The sequence below is a fragment of the Ambystoma mexicanum genome, chromosome 12 (assembly GCF_040938575.1).
Source record: "Ambystoma mexicanum isolate Mex_15411 chromosome 12, UKY_AmexF1_1, whole genome shotgun sequence".
Lineage (NCBI taxonomy): Eukaryota > Metazoa > Chordata > Amphibia > Caudata > Ambystomatidae > Ambystoma > Ambystoma mexicanum.
In genome coordinates this window covers 620,012,063-620,032,064 of record NC_090936.1, presented here as the reverse complement: position 1 = coordinate 620,032,064, position 20,002 = coordinate 620,012,063, and the positions used below count along the sequence as shown (strand labels likewise).

At 43.6% G+C, this 20,002-nt stretch overlaps 1 protein-coding gene across 2 annotated transcripts in view; it reads right to left on the bottom strand.

The window, feature by feature from the left end:
• LOC138513914 (zinc finger protein 776-like) overlaps nt 1–20,002 on the bottom strand; it is an 86,739-nt gene that overhangs the window by 5,914 nt on the left and 60,823 nt on the right. For both annotated transcript variants that reach the window (XM_069629057.1, XM_069629058.1), the window contains exons 3-5: nt 18,531–18,641; nt 11,093–11,203; nt 10,191–10,280 (exon numbers count right to left, since the gene is read on the bottom strand). In XM_069629057.1, coding sequence (XP_069485158.1) covers nt 10,191–10,280; nt 11,093–11,203; nt 18,531–18,641 — 312 coding nt within the window. The remainder of the gene's footprint in view (nt 1–10,190; nt 10,281–11,092; nt 11,204–18,530; nt 18,642–20,002) is intronic.

Below are 20,002 nucleotides of genomic sequence, written 5' to 3'. Positions count from 1 at the left end.
TAGTGTATGGGGACCATGGTGGGATTTATCAGGGGCAGACAAGAATCAGATAACATTAGGAAGACTATTAATCTGATCCATGGGGCACAAATGGGTGGGCTGGACGTGTGTCTAGTGTCATTGGACTCCGAAAAGGCCTTTGATAGGGTCGAGTGGCCTTTCATGATGAAGGTTCTGGGAAGGATGGGGCTGGGAGCAAACTTCTTGAAATGGGTGACAGAGTTATATAATAGACCCAGGGCAGAGGTCCAGATAAATTGGGGCACTACAGAGACATTCGAACTAACGAGAGGGACCAGGCAGGGAGGTCCCCTATCTCCGCTCCTGTACGCCCTTGCCAAGGAGCCACTGGCGATTGCGATTTGCATAAACGAATGGATCACGGGTATCGTTGCGGGTGACAAAATTTCGCTGTTTGCTGATGATATACTGGCCTACCTTACGAATGTACAGGTTTCCCTACCGGCTCTAATGGCCCAGATCACAGAGTATGGCCGCTTCTTGGGGCTCAAAATTAATGTGGGGAAATCAGCTATCCTGCCTCTACTGGAAGGGAGTTCCCTCCTAGGTATGATTAAGAGCTACCAGGGCATGGCCGTCAACCAGAGCAGAATTAAATACCTGAGTATATGGGTGACAAGGAGGCTAGGGGAATTGGTAGAAGCCAACTGTGGCCCCTTTCGCACCCAACTCAAGGCTGATTTGAAGATGTGGTCCCCCCTAATACTGACTTGGTATGGAAGGATGACTGCGCTAAAAATTAACATCTTCCCCAGACTGCTTTATCTGTTTGCATCCATCCCAAGTCAGCTCCCGGATAAGTTTTCTTTAGAAGTTATAGGGGAGCTTTGTAGGTTCATATGGGGAAACAAGATCCCAAGGGTGAAAATGATAACTCTTACCCTTCCAAGGGATAAGGGGGGGATTTGGGTTCCCAGACATCCGTCTGTATTATAGAGTGGCACAAACCAGTGGTATGTTGGAACATATGAGGGAAGATTTTAGCATCTATTGGACCTACATTGAAGATCTGGTAGCGCATCCTCTGAAGGTTAGGAACTACTTCTGTTCCCCGATCCGATCCATACTTGAACATATGTGGACCCACCCTACACTAGGAGTCTTTTGGTCAGTGTGGCGGGTAGCTGGAGACGCACATGATTATACTTTGTGGCCCTCCCCTAAGTCTTCAATATGGGGGCCACCGTTTGAGTTGGGGTGGCAGGGATTCGCAAATTCACAGAGGTGGTCGGACGCAGCGCTTGAGACAGTGGGTCAATTCTTTGAGGCTGGCACCATCCATGAATGGAGTAAGGTACAGGATATTCAGGGAGGGGACTCTATTACTATATTGGAATAACTCTGCATTAAAGGTATACTGACCGACCCAAGATGGGGGGGAAGGGACAGCTAGAGCTCTAACATCAGTGGAAAAAGTCTGATCAAGCTGGGACAAGGAAGGATATATTGTCCAAATTATACAAGGCGGTGAATGACACCTGTCTACAGGGGAGGCAAACTTTACAGAGATATTAGGTGGAGTTAGTGGGCGAAGAAATCCCGGAAGAGGACTGGGCACGAATATATAAGGTGGTTTTCCATGGAGGGCTGTTCACCTCCGTAATAGAGCACAATTTCAAGGTGCTCATGGGTTGGATTAGAGATCCGGTGAAACTGTCCAGGATATTTCCAGGTACATCTCCGATGTGCCCTAGGGGCTGCGGGAACCGGGGGACCCTGGCCAACATGTGGTGGCGATGCCCCAAGGTACAGGTGTTTTGGAAAGAGGTGCTGAGCTGGATGGAAGAGGGTAGGGTTGGAACTAGACCCACTGCAGTTGCTACTAGGGCTCCCGCAAAAAGATACAGAAGAACATAGACTACCGAAGATGTGGGAAGCCATGCTACGAGTGGGGAGACTGGCCTTAGCCCAAAGTTGGAAAAACGTAACACTCCCTACGAAAGTGATGTGGGAAGGAAAAGTGCAAAGCATGATGGTTATGGAAAAGCTCACAGAGGTGGTGAATGATAGAATTGAGGGATTTCATACTGAATTGTCTGCGCTGCTGCTCAAATGGGGTCTGGAGGAAGACAGTTGCGTGGATTGATTCTGTGTGCGAGTGGAGTGGAATGAGAATGCATGGAAGGGGGACGAGGGGACCTGGAGGGGAGCCGACAAGAGATATGTACAGACAATACGTGAACCTTCGGAGCAGAGACAATAATTGAAGAAACTTGCACCACTGATGAAAGTTGATTTAAATATGGGCATTGGGGTTTGGGAGAGGGGGGTGGGAGGGGAGGTGGTTGGGGGGAAATGGGGTTGGGAGATCTAGACTATCTTTTCCAAAGTGAGTCTTACATGTTTTTTGTTGTAATGAAAATGTCTGGTTCAAATGCTAATAAAATCAAGTTTAAAAAAAAATAATGATGATCGATGTCCAAATTCAGTGCCTTAATAAATCCCGTTAGAGCAACCATTGATGAAGTGGTTCTGCCAGCCAAAAGGAGGGTCCAAATCAACAGATTTCCCTCAACTGAATTTATTTCATGGAATTCATAACATTTGCTTAGATATATAGCACATAGTTGAGAGAGTGCCCTACAATCAAGCATCCAATGTTTTACAGTATCCATGCCGCTTATACAAAATCTACAACCTATTTGCTCCATTGGAATTATACCATATCTTGCAAGCTGTTTTGTATAAAGTAAATTCCAACAAAAATGTAGGAAGTTCAACCAGGTTACTCTATCTGGGTAAATACTGAAAAATTGAGCTAATTTACCCAATTCTTTATGCTCCCCATGCAGATGGCGAAGGGAATTGTAGGAGTGCAAGGACTCCTGCGTTTTAATCCAGTCCCATAAGAAGAATCTAGCTTTTACTTTCACAGGATTATCACCAAGTTCCTTGGTTGAGCTCCCTATTTCCACCAAAATACCAGAGCATAGTTGATGGATACTATTCAAGTGTACACAGCCTTGACATAGATATACTTTGTTTAAATCTACAAATATCGAATTTGCTGGGGGACAAAGGATCTTTCTTACTAATGAAAGTATCTTCCAATATTCACTTGCTGTAAGTGACACAATGCCAAGCTCATATCTTATTGTGGCCAGGGGAAGAGACTTAGGGACATGCAGCAATCTTTTCCAGATTTTGCCCTCCAAGAGGGGAAGTAGCTCTAATATCCGAAGTGGATACACCTCAACTCCATATAGCAATTTAGGAACTATTTTGGCTTCATTATAACATAATGCAGGTTTTAAACAAATTTAACAAATTTAGAGTGCACTCTGGCCAATTGATTGGACAGAGTAGAGTCTGTAACATTTAACCGAGTAAATATATTCGATAAACCATGACCAGCATTCACCTGGAACCCCAAATAAGTGAGACATTTCATCTTTGCAATTTCAGTTTTGTTAATAAACCATCTCTGGGGGAAACGTTTCTTTGATTTGGTCAACTGGATGATCTTGAACTTTTCAGGGTTGACTATTGGAGACCTATCTTTCACATAGGTCACAAAGGCATTAATCAGTAGCTGTAAGCCAATTGCGGGGACGTCAAACAGAAGATAGTCGTCCGCATAAACCAGCCATTTTAGGCTTAGCCCTAGGAGTTTTGGAGAGACGAGGACCACAGATGACAGATGTTCACCAATATCAGCTATATACAGGTTAACGAGGCTTGGTGCTAACATGCAACCCTGCCTTACACTCCTACCCGCTGAAATGCTTTGGGAAAGAGCCCCAGAATGATTCAGACATACCCTTAGGTTTCTATTAGAGTATAATGCAATGATGAGTCTCAGCAGGCCATGTGGAATCCTGCAAAGTGCCGGTTTACGCCAAGATTTGCCCTTGTCAAATGCATCAAAAGTGGCTGTAAAATCAAGAGAGGCCACAAATATGCCCTCATAGGTTTCATTCCAGGCAAGCGACTGCAAACAGTTCACTACTGTCCCATTCGCCTGAATCCCATCTGGCATTTCTCAATTCTTCCTGATTCCGTCGAGCATGACTGTAGATGGGAGAGCGGGATGGTTGGTAGATGAAAAAACCTTACTTTCCGCATCCAGAATCGCAATTGGGCGGTAATTCAGGGGATTGGACCCATTACCTCTTTTTTATAAATGGGAACAACATGAGCAGTTCACCAGGTAGGAGGTTATTCCCCCATCTTTACAATATTCTGGAAGAGAGATGACAAAACCTCTGCCCATAGATGGGGATCTCCCGTAAACAGATAATTTGAAAGGCCATTTACCCCTGGGGCACGAGATGCACTAATCTCCTGCAGGCTTCCGAGAACAACTTCCACACTAAAGTCTTCAGGTGTTAGATCAGTTGAATTCTCACACCATGGAAGAAATTCATTCTTTCCTAAAAGACCCCCTTCAAAGACTCTGGTAAAATGGGAGACCCACATGGTCTCTGTGACTCCATTGATCTGAACATATGGTTGGATAGATCAACAGCATTTATAATTTGCCAGAAAGTCCTTGCATCTTTATCTTTGAGGCAGCATAGCATCGCCTCTGCATAATCCTGGAAACGCCTGGCTCTAGACTGAAGTAACCAGTTCTTATAAGTTTGTCGCGTCTTTCTGATCCCCTCCAGCCTTTCGACCCCAGAGATTGTGGGTGCTTTTTTAAGTTGAGAGATCCTTTGCCTCATTAGTTTTTTACGAGCAGCTATTTCTTCGTTATATACATGACAATGGGAGCTGGATCCACGCCGATGGGATCCCCTCTTCATAGTTCCACTATCATATAACAATGTGGCAACACATTTCCCAAAATATGCGGGAGTAAAGACTTGATATTTCCAAGTCTCTGAATTTGTTGTCCTATATGTGGACAGTTGGCGATAGAACCTCCTCACCGAACCCCCATTCCAAGAGATCAAATTCCCCCTGTTGTTAGATATTAGGGCTTTGAAAACAGCAAGTATGTGTTGATCTTGCCCCAAGAGTAATTCAATGGAGAAAATATTTTCCAGTTAAGCGTGATCACTTTGAGAAGTAAAATTAACTCTAAAGTCAATAAATCTCAAGGAGAGCCACTCGTCAGTGAAAACGTAATCCAATACTGAGGTTGTGTGACCATTTGTCCAGGTCGGGGAAACTGTTGAGTACTGGTCATTTAACTGGGATAAACCGAGACCCTCTAGACATGTAGACCAGATCTTCCCATTCCTTTTCTTACTCCCTAGATTTTTTTTTCTCCCAGAGAACCCATTCGTCCTTACAAGAGCCGTCCGAGTTTAAATCCCCTACCAAGATGACATGTCTCCTTGTGGGGCTCGAAAACCATGCCACTATACACTCTTTGATACCCAACAAAAATTCTTCCAGCTCAACATGCTGGTCATGCCAATACACGTTAATTAATAGCAGCTCCAAGCATCCCTCTTTATGTAATAGCTTTATTAGTAGTAGCTAATGCGCCTCAGCATATATCATTGGAGCTCAAGAATTTGAGCGCGGAAGACGCCTTTATAAATGTGAGGTGCCCCCCCGAAGTGCAGCCCTTTGGACCCTGAATGGCTGGTTGACCAGTCACAACATATCCCTCAAAGGTGGGAATCTGCATAAGCCTCGTTCCTTGCAGAACAATAATTGAGTAAGAATGCAAGGTCTTAATGGTCTCCACAGAGGAAAAAAGGCACCCATGTCCCCTTGTATTCCAGCAAACCAGGTTAAGCTGCCTGCACTTGGATACATTTACTTCTTTGTACCCCCGTCTCGTTCACTTATCATTCACCCCATTTAATAGCCAAGACCATTCATTAGATGACTCTGATTGAGCCATCTTCTGTTGCAGAGTTTGAATTGTCAGGAGACCCCCTTCACCCCTGAGATTGCCCTGATTACAATCCGGCTTCTGCACATTCAGAGACGATAGTGAAACATCAAAGCCCTGGACTCTAATGCTAGATCTTTATTTCAGAATGGTGTCAACAACAAAGTTCAAGTTAAACACTACAACTGACAGTTCCAAGTGTCGCCGGTCTGGGAGGTCCACCCTCCGAATGTCAGTTGTCGCAATACTATCCAGGGTAGGGATCAAGGAGAGAAGATGTAATATGGTTGAACCCGGAGAGTGACAGTTTTGTTCCCAGGTAATACACTTTCAAAAACCAAAGTACAGTTTAAATCATGACCTTTAAAAACCAGATCCCTGCTTTCCTCAGGATTCTTAGAGGATCTATTTCTAGGGTAACCCATTGAATTCCTATCTGATGTTCCCTCCACCACAATAGGTTTAAGGAAAGATTCTTTTTCGGCTTGACCTGGGACAGTTGGGAGTTGAAAACTACACAAAAGACTCCCACGTGTGCCCCTTCTGGCACTCTGGGGATGTTGCTTGGAAAAAGACTTTCCTACTCCAGTTATATTTTTGACTCTCCCAAAAGTAGCCAGAGTTTTCAATAGGGGAGGGATGGACAAGACAGAAGCCCTATGTGGGGGATAGAAGGTCCACACATCAGAGGGGCATTTTCCTCATTAGGACTTTGGTCCTCATTTACCCCCACACCTCCCCTACCGAGCCCCCAATGAGTAGGCAAATCCCGGTGGGACAATGGTGGAACAGTACTGAGAGCTGGGGGAGCCCCCTCGAATCCCAGTATTTTTCCCTTTTTCCATATTCCAGCCGAATAGTCGAGCAATTTCTTTTGGTTTGATTTACCATGCTGAACCATAACTTTAGGTAATGGCAAGTTACCAGGGAGTAGAGCTAGGGGCTAGGTAGCTAAGTTCCCAACAAGAGGTATCACATTTTTAGCATTTTTCAGTTCTGCTGGATCCTTAAATAACATGCCTCTCACAACGGGCTGATTTAGGAATGCAGATATGGAGGTTTTGGTTCCAATATTAGTTGACTTGGGCAATGGTAGATTCTTGGGTTTTTTCATTACAGGGGCACCGAAGAGATCCTGCTTGTTCCTTTTTTTTTAGAGGTACAAGTGATACATTGTAGGGATCTCTGTATTTGCTACTTACTAACAAGATGTATAGATTGAGGCAGCAGGAGACTGAGGAGAAGAGGCGGGATTAAGATTGAGAGATGTTACTGATCTCAAATTAGGAGTGACACATTTCTCAACATTCCCCAATATCTCACCATCCGCGCCAGCCTGGATGGAAATTCTCTCCCCACCCTTCAAACAACTCATAGGACCCATTGTCAACTGCAGAAGCTCTTGTACTAGAGACTGAGTGGTGTTTTCACTTGGAGCCCCGGATCTTGGTTTGATAGGGCCAGAATCGAGATCTTTGGCCCCCAGTGATGGTTGTGACCTAATCGTGGCCATCTTTTCCACCAGAGACTGTAAAACTGTGAAATTAACCTTAATATCATCTTTCATACCCTCGTAAAGAGATACCAAAGTGCAGAGTACTTGATTAATTTTCAATAATGTCTGGTTCATCGGAGCTTGCCAACGAAAATTCTTTACCGAGGTGGAAAGCGAGGGATGCCTCAAGAGTTCAAAAGGGGGTGGAGTGTTAAAGAATGGTGTATCAAAGTCAGTCACCCCCCCTGGTGTTGCCCACTGACCTGGAATTACTACTGATGGAATTATCCCAAGATTAAAGGTTATACACAGAAAAGCTCTCTTCAGAGGGAAGTGACTGCTTTCCTTGAGGGACCACTTTGGAATGTGTTAGAGCACCCATCCGTGGTCCCTTTGAAGGTTCAATATTGGTGCTGCTATGCTCATTGTCTCCTTTGGGAAGAAAAAGAAGGTAATCTTCAAAGACCCCTTTTTTAGGCACTCGTCAATTGACATCTTAGATATGGGATCAATGGGAGCGCCACTCTGATTCAGCTCTCCTGTGCGGGCACCTTGTTTGTTCTGTTCATGGGAATCATCCGGTGAAAGGGGCAGGAGAGGGCCACAGCTAATAACATCTCTGAGTCAGTTATGTATTGTAGTTTTGCCTTGTCAGATGCATCATTTTTGCCACTCCTTAGTTCAAGCATCTCATCAGCTGGTTATAATGCAGGGAGGTATCTGTACAATAAATAGTCCCGTCAGAGATCAAAGGCAACAGAAGCACACAGTCCCTCTGATGAAAAGCACAAGAAGCAAGTAAAATGTTTTCCGTCGATAAGTTGCTTTGAAAGCTCAGAGCTGATAGATTTTTGAAGCCACTTTGAAATGTCCGATCGGAGCTCAAGGGCGTCCAGCGCCTACAGTCACTCCGGCAAAAGTAAGGACAACAGATGAAGTATTAATCACTGTTGAAGAGGTGCATTAACTGTCAAATTGATGATACCATTGATGTACAATGCCGTTGCAGCTCAAGGGCGTTAGACACCCGCAATTACTCTGGCAGAAGCACAGGCAGAGGATTCAAAATGTTGCACTGGTTATTCATGCTTTTTATCAGTCAGAGTCTACCAGTATTGTATAAATTGCCCGGTGACTTAACAGCAGGGAAGAGGGTGCAGGATTCAAGAACAACGTCAACCTACACGCTTACCGGACAGTCCTGTTACCAGAATTTTAGTCCAGTAGGTATCTCTTTCAATGAAATGAAGTGCACTTTTGCCATCACCTCTGCCTCCCCTGACAGCCGAACACAGAACACTCGGCCAAGCACTCTGCCACGTTCCGCTGTATGGTGATATTTTGTAGACTGCCGGCTCTTCCCCAAATCAGTAGTCACTGAACAAATACTGCAATCTGGCCAGTGTTAACCACAGAAAACTCAGCAAAGCACTCCGTAAAAAGTCCAAAAAGTGAAGACATTACCAGAGCTTCAGAACATGACACTCCTCACAGTTAGGGACTATGTTGTTCTCTGTGTACCTATACAAATTGTATATCTTTGTGGTAACTTTTGAAGTTAATATAGCAGTCAAGAATGATCTGCCTCACATTAAGAATGACATTAGGCACCAGAGGTATGATGGCACCTGGGGAATAATCTTTTTCCATTAAACTATGGAGGTAAATATTTGGCAGATAATGGCCACTGAATAATTACTAACATGCTGCATGTAGTTCTTGGTGCCCCATCACCAATGCCCTATGTTGAAAGTCAACCATTCTCTACTCTTCCCCAAAGCTCCTCAGAAGTATTCAGAATGGCAGCCATTCATGAGCCTGGACAATCGGTCTGCGCTCTCCCTCAATGCACCAGCCACGGGTCAAAACCAATCATGTGAGCTGCCAATTTCCTTCTAGAACTACAACATCTGTGAGTCCTTCATGCCAGGGTTATAACGCTAAGCACATTAAGGACCAGGATATCACCTATGTGATCATGGTCAGGGCTATAACATCCTAGTACCACTACTACTAATAAAGAAAAGTTCTCCAACCAACTGACAAGGAAACCCACCCAAGGCTTGTCCATGTACTCATTCGCCATGCATCTGCCCATCTTTCTCCTTCTCCTAACTGTCCTCTCTCACTCTATTATGGGGCCTCCTCTCATGACCACAAACATGCCCACGGCTCTGCCATTCCCCTCCTCTGCCCTTCCCCACAACTCTTAAGCAGCATCCTTGTTACTCCTCACACTTTAATCCTAACCGCTCTAAGCTCGTCAGCCCTCCAGATGCTCTCTGCTCACACTCTCTACTCCCCACCCACCTGAACTCACTCTTGGTCTCTGGAATTCCTCTGTAATAAGCCCTCATACTTGACCAACCAATTTGACTCCCATCACCTCAAACATGCCTCCCCAACTCACCATTGCCACTTTGGTTACCCCCCCCCCCATACTGACTTTGCTATCTTCTCCTACTCCCCTCACAAAAAAAGGCAATGGTACAGGTCTGAAGGTTGAAAACTGAGCAACAAGAAAGATAGGGAAATAAACCAGGGTATGAGGCAAGATCCATTTCGCAACTAGCGTTATGGGAAGCATAGACCATGTAATATCTATTATTATAATTGTGCTAGGCCTGGGTTCTCCAAAAATTACCAGAGAAGTGGGTAATTCTCTTTCAAAGCCAAGTGATCTAACAACTGTGAGGCATCAATGCAAACAGCCTTTTATCCATCTACGGCTTCTTCCATTGGAGCCACTCTCACCTCTACAGCCACTCTCCTCCACAAAGGGAGGGCCAACAGACCTTCATCAAAAATGCATGATGATGTACGCTTCTGAAAAAGGGCTGATCTTTGCCATATCACAAAACAGGAATACTTTTAAATTACCTGAGCTGACATTGATGCTGCTTTCCGTGCTTTTTCCAAACACCTGATCGATAAATCTTTCTTCTGACTTAGACATGAGAGAAGGAAATCCTGTAAAAACATTTCAAATAGTAATATCGTGATTATTGTAATACAAATTAAAGCATAACCCAGCATTACTCATTCTCAGTAAAGGTGGCATGTTAAGTATTTTTCTTGTGGTATAGAGATTAAGAATATGTGTAGGTCTATGAAGGACTTTGTTGTACAAGTATAAGATTTTTGTTATAAAAATGTACAAAATACATTGTCATTTTTTCCTGAAAAGGGAGATTAAGAATGTACTATGTTGTTCAACAATACACAACACGCCTGCACAAAAGATATATGTAGATCACTGGAATTGTAACAACATTTATGGTTAACGATCTGCAATGACCAGAACTCTTTCAAGTATATCATGTTAGTAGATTTGAGATGTTGGCAAGAAATAGGTGTAACTATGCACTTACTAACACCTGTCATTTCAAAATGAATGGTTGTAAAAAACATTATTACAGAATAACATTTAATTGGATGCTATCTACTTTAGAAGACCCTGCCATACTTTACCAGATTAGCAATTGAATCACTTAATTGCTCCTATAAATGGCTTTGGATTATTTGATACAATTCCTGGTGGTAAGGAGCATGTTTTTTTTCCAAGTTATGACATGATTCTAATCCAGGGGCTGAATCAATCATAGACTACATCAGGCCACAATGTGGGTACAGTGACTTGACAGAGCAGTGCTTACGCCCATGATAAAGCTTCCGTAGAGGATCAAGGATTAGCAACACATTCTCAGGTTTAGGCTGAGGCAGCAAGGGGCAATGGGGCATCAGATTCAGGGGATTCCAAATTGAAAGATTCCATTACTCACCCGCAGGGCAGCTGGTGATTTGCATTTCTTCTGGGCCCTGATAAGCCATGGGGTAGGGTTCCCTCTCCTCTTTAATGCTAGCTGATATTGTTGCTACCGTTGTTTCATATTCTGTATGGATAGAAACATCAAGATTGGGTGGCAATAACGTCCTTGTCATTTTACATTAGGTCTCTCACTACTTTGTAAAATCAGCAACTAAGGGCCTGATTCACAGAAGTGTTTTCTAATGGCGCAATCCCATTGGAAAACGTTCTGTGAATCAGGCCGTCAGCCTTTTCCTGGGCAGGAACTGTGAGTCACAGGTTATGGGGATCAGGGTAATTTCTCTGCCACCTGTAGGGATAAGTATGTAGGGAGAACTGGGGGCTGTGAGGTACAGGGGCTCATGCATATGTAGTGTTAGGGGGTTCATGTAGAAATACAAACATCATAAATGCAACCATCATGCGCACCAGATGGAAATGTAAAGATTCCAGGAACAAAACAAGATAAGCACATGTTAAAATGATTTCATTTCTGGATAAAATGCCATTGGACTGAATTTGCACCAACTTTAATAACTAATATACATTCACATACTAATTGGATCTCATTTAACAAACTGAATCCCATATCCTTAACATGGCGTGCAAATAAGTTTACATGGAAATAAATGTTCTGAATCCAGATTTGAAATGCATATGGTTTCATTAGGATTTTAAACATGCAGCATGGTTTTGGTTGCTAGGCTGAACATGCAAAGAAGGGCATTCTTACAGAAGGCCATTGTGTGCAGGAAGCAATGTTGCATTTATAGTTAGTAAAACTGTCATTTTCGAGGGGAAAAATACTGGGCTGAACGGACGATATGACATGATCTAGTCAAAGAGGAAGGATTCTTTTTGAGTGGAAGTGGGGTGTTTTATAAGGAGCTGGGAGAGGGTGTGCAGATCAGATGTTCAGAGACCTGCAGACAGACATCCAGGTCGTGTCTGGGAACTGGGCTGAGGCAGTGCTGACAGGGCTGTGGTCGTGACATTCCTTATTGATGACAAGAAGGTTTTCCACGGTCAGCTGCGTCGGGAACCTCGCCAATTTATAGCTAAATATGTTTTTCAAGTGAGGATCAACTGCATGATTGTATGGCAGGTAGCAAGGCAGATTAGCAGACTGTTTTCATGTATAATGTTTAAAATAATATCTTCAAATGTTCATTAAAAAAGTTGCTATGCTACTATGAATTTCTCTCTCAAACTGCAACTCCTGCCAATTTCTCTGCATGCAAGGACATTGGGTAAGATAATGTTCGGGGAGCCTTTGATGGGTGCAACTTTGTAATGTAAAATATAATCTATGTTTTTCTTTTACATACATGGGTTATACCGCAAGAAGTATTTTATTTGATTAATTCTGAACAGCATTAGTATATAAAAGTGGAAAATCAAAACACATGGACTTGGGTTTTCTTTCTGTGACTGCATTCATTTGCACTGAGACTAGGCTTCTTTACCAGAGCTGGTAATTTATTTTAGCACAGGTGGTTAAATCGGAAATAAGTTTGTAGTTTCACTAATAAGTGAGTTTAGGAGTGTATGGTGTGTGTATACAGTCATCTGTTAACGATATGATATGTTTTGCACTGTGGCTGCTAGAACATAACTCAGCCCATTGCTTGTGGAGAGAGCATTGGCATTCTCCATCGTTCCTCTTTTTCTGTTTTTTCTTCCTCTTTGGTTCTTCTATTCTTCATTTGAATTTACTTATAAGCCTTTTGCAAAAGTCCATCCCATTTCTTTTGTTCTTGTCTATTGACCCCATGGTCCCATCGGTTCATTTTGTGATGACATTGATCAACTTCTTTCTCGCATTTTCCCTACATCTAACCCTTTAATATTACTGGGGATTTCAATCTCCATCTTTCGTCTATACACTCTACTTCTTCCTTTTCTTTTGATCCTTGACTCTCATTTCTTTGAAGCTCTCTCTACTCCTCCTTCTCATATTTCTGGTTCTTGTCTTTATCTGCTTTTCATTTCATCCTTTTCAGCTTCCTCTGTGTCCACTCTCCCAGTCTATCCCTCTGACCACTTTCTTCTTTCTGTATCACTGTCTTCCCACGTCTCTGTATGTTCCTCTGCCGACTCTTCCATTTCTTCCTTTTCTCGACATGATCTGTGTAATTTTAACTCTTCACTCTATTTATTCTTGTACTTCTGTTCTTCCTCCTTATATCTCTCACATCTGACGAGGTTGTGTCCTCCATCTCATCGTCTCTTTCTTCCTCTCTTGACTTGCTTGATCCTCTATCCCCTTTCGTCCTACCCGCAAACCGTCTAAACCTCGTCTCTCCCCTCATCTTTGCTCTATGCACCGTTTTCACCGTTTTCTCCGTTGTATCGAATGACGTTGGCTTAAGACTAAATCAAACTCTGATCACTCATCTTATTTTTCCTACCATGCTCTCTATGACGACTGTCTTTCTGCTAAACGTCTCTACTTTTCTGATCTTTTGTATACTCAATCTGCCCACCCTGGGTGTCTTTTTCAAATTCTTGCTCGACTTCTTTCTCCTCCTACTCTCGACTACTCTGTTAATTCTCCTTTATCTGCCTCTGACTTTGCTCATTTTTTCTCCTCTAAAGTAACTTCTCTTCATAAAGATATTAAAGCTTCCATCTCATGAGAAGTTGCAACTCCCTCTATTCTTGCTTCCCCCACCTCTATTGCAAGTGTGCAACCTGTCTCCAATACTGATGCTTCCCCTTCTATTAGCTAAAGCTCGCCCTACAGCGTCTCCTACTGACCCAATCCCGTCTGCACTTATTCTTAAGGTTTATCCTTTACTAGTGCCTTATCTTACTTCTTTTTTCAAACACCTGCCGCTCTAATTCTACCGTCCAATGCCTTTCAAGCATACTTCCATTATTCCAATACTGAAAAAACCCACTGCTGATCCACTAATCGTCTCATATTTTCACCTTATTTCTCTATTGCCCTATCTATCTAAACTACTGGAACAGCTGGTTTATTCTCAAGTTTCAACGTTTGTCTCCAGCTCTTCTATTCTCCCACAATTCCAATCTGGTTTTTTGCCTCTTCATTCTAAGGAAACTGCTTTTCTCTTGGTTCTCGATTCTCTTCTTTCTGCACGATGTTCCAAACATTCATCTTTTCTCATCTTCTTGGATCTATCTGCTGCATTTGACATGGTCAACCACTCTCTACTATTGGCGTCTCTTTCCTATTTTGGTATTATGGGTTTTGTTCTTTCTTGGTTTCAATCATATCTATCTCAAAGGACATTTTCTATTTCAAGTCATCAAAATCTTTTCGGCTTGCTCATGGTGTGCCTCAGTGGTCCATCTTGGGCCCCTTTTCTATTTTCTGTCTACACTTCCCCTCTTCCAGCTGTTATTTCTTACTTTGGTTTGTCGCATCACTTTTATGCAGACAACATGCAACTTTTTCTCTCTTCTCCACGTTCTATTCTGAAATTCACCACACTCTTTCCGTCTGCCTAGTGGCAATCATATCTTGGATGTCCTCTCACTATCTTGGGCTATGTGCTGGGAAAATGGAAGTTCTCTTTTTCCCCACTAACACTCTTCCCCTCCCACTCACCCTTCCTGCATCTCTTTTCTTCCATCACAGCTTCCAATCTCACTCACAGCCCGAAATCTGGGCCTCTATTTTGGCTCGTCTTTCCTTCTCTCACCACATTTCTTTAACCTTGCGTCACCACATTTCTTTAATCTTGCGCATCTGTCGCTTTCAACTACACAAAATACTTAAAGCCTGTCCATTGCTTACCTTTCAAGCTTCTAAACTTCTAATTTCCTCTTTAATCTTTACTCTGCTCTTCTACAGTTCTACAGCTCTTTTTGGGTTTCCTAGTTCTCGTCTTGCCCCTCTCAAATCTGTATTTAATTCTTTCATTCGTTTTCTCTGTCTTCTCTCTTTCCGAGATTCTATCTCCTCTTCTCTTGCCACTCTTAGCTGGTTACCCTTTCATACTCAAATGAAATGTAATTCTCTTTGTCTTGTTTTTAGATCCCTCTATGGTCTTGCCCCAAGTTATCTCTCTGCTCTGATATCTTTCTATACTCCTTCTCGTTCTCTTCGTTCTTCTTTCCAGTTGTAACGCTCACCTGGTATCCACAGGGACGTCACTCAGCCTGTTCTGACCTCTTACGACTTCAAACCCTTCCCTGGAGTCTACTCGACTGGAGACTGGGCCTGAAACACAGAATTGGTAGAGGAGTTTAACTCCCTATTGTCTCTGTGTGCTTGAACCCCTTCTTCCCCGGGGTCCAACCTTTCCCTTTGATCCACAGATCACCTTGTTTTCTTGGAAAGTGTGCTCTCCATCCTGCTTTCAGCGCAGGGGCGTGTTGATTGATGCAGGCTCTTTGCTGCCTAGTTACTTCACTGGCAAGAGTCCAACAGGTAAGTATAATGAGTCTTTTGAACAGTTCTGTAACTTCGTTCCTTTCCTTCCTTAGATGATGGCCGGCTTCCGGGGATGGCGACGTGCTGCTGAGATGAGTAGCGCTGAAGGTAAGTGAGAGCGCAATGCGCGATACGACCCTTTCGTATTTGCATTGAACTGAGTTATTTTTCTGTGTCTTTTAGGTGCCGCAACGTTTTCAGCGTGGATGCCGGTTATGAAGAAGAAATGTGGGAGTAAGCGGTATGCGGCGCCTCTAGATGTTTCCACGCTAACCTGGAGTGTCTTTTCCCTCTTGCAGATGGATGAGAAGTTCCGGAGACAGAGTTCCCCCAGAGCTGCTGGGATTCAGGTAAGCGTTTGAAACTCGTACAGTTCTTTAAAAATAGGCAAAGATTTGCTGAATGCTTAATAATGCCCTTTTCAGTTTTTTTCCCTTCTCCTTAGGAAGCGGCGTGCCGGGATGGGAATGACACCACCGAAGATACCCGCAGAACAGAAGAAGCGATGAATGATGGGCAAGGTAAGGCTGTTCCTAACGGTGTTCTTGCAGGAGCTGAGCGCAGAAGATAGATGCAGGCCTACTGGAGACCGATCCGAACACGGTGAGTGTCACGCTGCCGGTGTAGAAAACACAAAGCATGTTTCTCAGCCTGGGCGTGGCTTAAATAGTCTCTGGGTATCCCAGGTGTCTCTGGGCTGAACCACACCCAAAAGACTAGACTGCACATGCAGTTCTGGGAACCGAAATATGTGGGGGCATCCATCTTGTCCCCATCAATGCACTACAAGTCCAATCCCCAAAGTTATCCTATGGGAGTGAGTGAGTCTGGTGCCACAAGCGCCAAGTCAGACTCCAAGTGGGTCTTTGGAGGGATGGAGAGGCCCTTGAGGGCCATGTAGGTGATCGTGGCCTGGCTCCAGCCTGACATCTTGGAGGGCTGGGGACATGAGGGGCAGGAATCATGACACCAGTTTTAATTGGTGGCACCTCACCCTCCTTGTGCCCAATCTCGTTTTTGCTCTTTTAAGCTTCTAGCCTCTCTCCACTGGAATGATCTTCCCTACTCTCTTCGCTCTATTTCTGTCTATTGTTTATTTCGTGGTTCACTGAAGTCTCATTTGCTGCAACACTCTTGATTGATTGGTTTCTTCATTTTTATTGTACTGCTTTTAGTTCTCTGTACAGCGCTTTGGTTTATGACGCTTTAGGAAATACAAATAACTAGTATGATGCCCAGTGCAGCTGAAGAAAGAATCCATTTTAATAGTGTGTCTCTGCAGGCAGAGAAGAGAAAGGTGGCTTTGCCAATTAACAATGTATTTACTCATACCTTTAAAATCAGAGACATGCTTGTGCTGCCAAAAATATAACAGAGCATGCTGATAAAGTTACTTTAAACAATTGCTGTTAGAGGAGCATTGAGGCTTAATTTTGTTTGAGTTACACCTCCGTGTGGGCTATCACATATAGTCTCAAAACTGACCTACAGTGTCCCAGTTTAGTTTGCCTGCCCCTAGACAGTCAGCTATTTGATTAATTTGGTATAACTGAAACGGTCCCTAGCGAGGTCATGAAATCTTCTATTCATTGCATTTTGACCAGTGTACTGGAAGGTGTATAAAGGGTAGGGACATTTGGGGGCATGGGAACACATTTTGGGATTGCATGGAGACAGCATGTTCTTGTATGCGTTCTGCTATTAAAGATTTGATGAAGCAACCTCATCCAAGATAGAGTCTTGCATCTGTTTTCCACAACATCTTGAACTGAATTCAGGAATGATATGCCGAGAAGGTTGACCAGATTTGAACGTCCTTTTAAAGTAACCCTTGTACCAGACAGTCAGGCCTCAGAATTAATCAAATAAGGTCAGCCTTTGAGGTGGTACGTCATAGAGACCCATAACTAGAGTTTGTAGCACCCCATTTAGGTCTGATCTATTGAGCTTTAAAGCCTGCACCAGATGTCTCTATTATGTGGTAGCTGGCCACAGCCCAATATAGTGGTCCCAAGGCAAGGGTACTGTAGGACAAAATTGCCTGATGGTAAGGCCTTTTATGCTATTAAAGCTTTTGCAGGGGAGAAAATGCAGCCTCATTTGGGTCTTCTTGTGTCACTGCTTTTCTATTTATCCTTGAGCAGTGCCTAGTGAGTACACATCAGAAAGGGAAGCTTGGAACGCAGCCCTTAAAAGGTGGTTGGAGCCTCCATTCCAAGCTTGCTGATTGGCTACATAGTTGGAATATGTGGGAATAACAAAAGGGCAGCATAGAATGCTGTCTTCTACTGTGGGTTTAGCTTTGATTTCACACTTTCGGACTGGCTAGAATTAAACATGCTCTAATTATAAATAAGTACTACTTCTTTGTTCTAAACCAGATGCTTTCTTTATTAAATGAGGTAGTTGATGTATGCTCTTTGGGCGTACAATATTTACAAGGAACAATTCTTCAATTTCGGCAGCTGTGGGTGAGCCTTTGCATGGAAGAAGTGCGCCATTTTAGTTAGGGAGACCACAATAACCAAGAGGTTGGTCTTTGGTTATCCTTGGATACTTGGTAACCACAATCAGATCCATTCCTATAATGTGCTAAAGTGTTGGCCGCGGTTGTAGAAGTCCCAAAGGTGTCTCATCTTCAATTTGAAAAGTTCACAGGTATAACATTACTCAATAGGCTTCTACTTTTCCTCTCATCTTGGGCCACCAAAGTCCTGAGCCAACAATTCAGAGTTTTGTAAGTCCCAGGATGGCATGATAGGGGTGAATTGTAACACCAAAGTAACACTCGTAATCGCAGTACTGCTGTTGGGCCAACCACAAATGACTTTTTTTTATAGACAAACAGGGTGCATCATTTTCATAAGTATATGGTTATCGATCTGCAAATCTGTTCATGTGTATGCGTGTGTTTGAGAGCCAACATTACCATGCATGACTGTGTGGAAAATATCCCATCCCTTTCTGGTCAGATGCTGATTGAAAAATGTCATGTCTTTTCACTCACTTGGGGAATTATCATCGCTTTGTCCTCTGAGAGGGTCCTCTGTGTCCACAGTGCACAGACTTTCAATTTCTTGAGGTCTTAATGAAAAGACAGAAGAAGCGATCACAGGACCTGTTAAAAAAAGTTAAAAAGAATTGTGTATGTCATCTCCATGTCCCTGTGTCATGACCAAACAGAGCAAGAGTGTAAACATAACCTAGAGGAACTCAATCATTGACCTTGAATACTAGTCTGTGATAATGCGTTCCCTAGCCAAATGGTTACTTGAATTATTATGCTGCCTGCCCGAGATGGCACAGCTATACAAGGTTCAACATGGGTCTGTCTCCCTCATTGCCGTTTGACTAAAAACAAAAGTGATCCTATCCCTTTTACCCTGCAGAAAGTGCATTGGCTTCAAAGAACAAATAGAATTAAATAGAAATCTGCTGCCTTATATATGAGCGCTTGGACAGCACTTCAAAATATGTAATAAGTGAGACAGGCATTTGTTGGGGAAAACTGTCACCCATAGGGATGGATTAGGACTCCCCTGTTATCCTTTTCAGAAAAACATCCAAATAGCACTTCTTCTATGGCCAAGAGCGCCATTAGGCTTACCTACTATTGTCACCTACTAGTGTGTGATAAATGAACCCACAAACATCCTGTGGCATAGATTTGGGTCACACATGCAGAAACACCACAAGAACACTGTTGATACCTGTACTGGTTTGGCCTGGATAGTCTGTGCTTCTTCCTCCATGTACCTGGTAATTATCCATAGCAGACAGGACAGGACATTGGGCCTCATTACAAGTCAGCCGGTCCGGAAACAACAGTGGTGGTAAATCCACCGCCACCGTCGTTTCCGGACCGGCTGATTCCGGGTCCTGCAGGCGGGAGGTGTCACTCCCACCAGGTCTGACCTGGCAGAAATTACACCACGCGCCTGCAGGCGGACATGGAAACACCAGCTCCGTCATAGAAAGAACCAATGTTTCCATGGTCCCCATCCCCATGGAGTCCTACGGGACTCCATGGGAATGGGGATTTACAGAATTCCGCCTCCAGAATTACCGGGTCACCGGGGTTGTTATGCCTCGGTGATTCCGGCAATCACGGAGGCGGAATGGTATTACCGGTCCGGCGGCAGCCTGCCAGTTTTTCCGGCACGGCTACCGCCGGACTCGTGATGAGGCCCATTGTGTTACCTTAAAGCCAGACATGCCATCATCATGTAGAGTTCCTACCTCAACCCCTCCTCCTCAGAAGGAGAGTATATATATCGCCATCCTCTCCTCTCCAAAACTGTTAAAAAGCATTAGAGTCACATTTTAGCATCAAAAAGAGACTTCCTACCAGGTAGAGCTATGAAATTTGCACAGCATCTAGGTAAAATGAAAGAATTATACAAACAACTGTTTTGGCCCTAAGGTGGATGAAGTGAAGTGATTTCGAACGAGGATCCCATTTTGATCAAAGGAGATGAA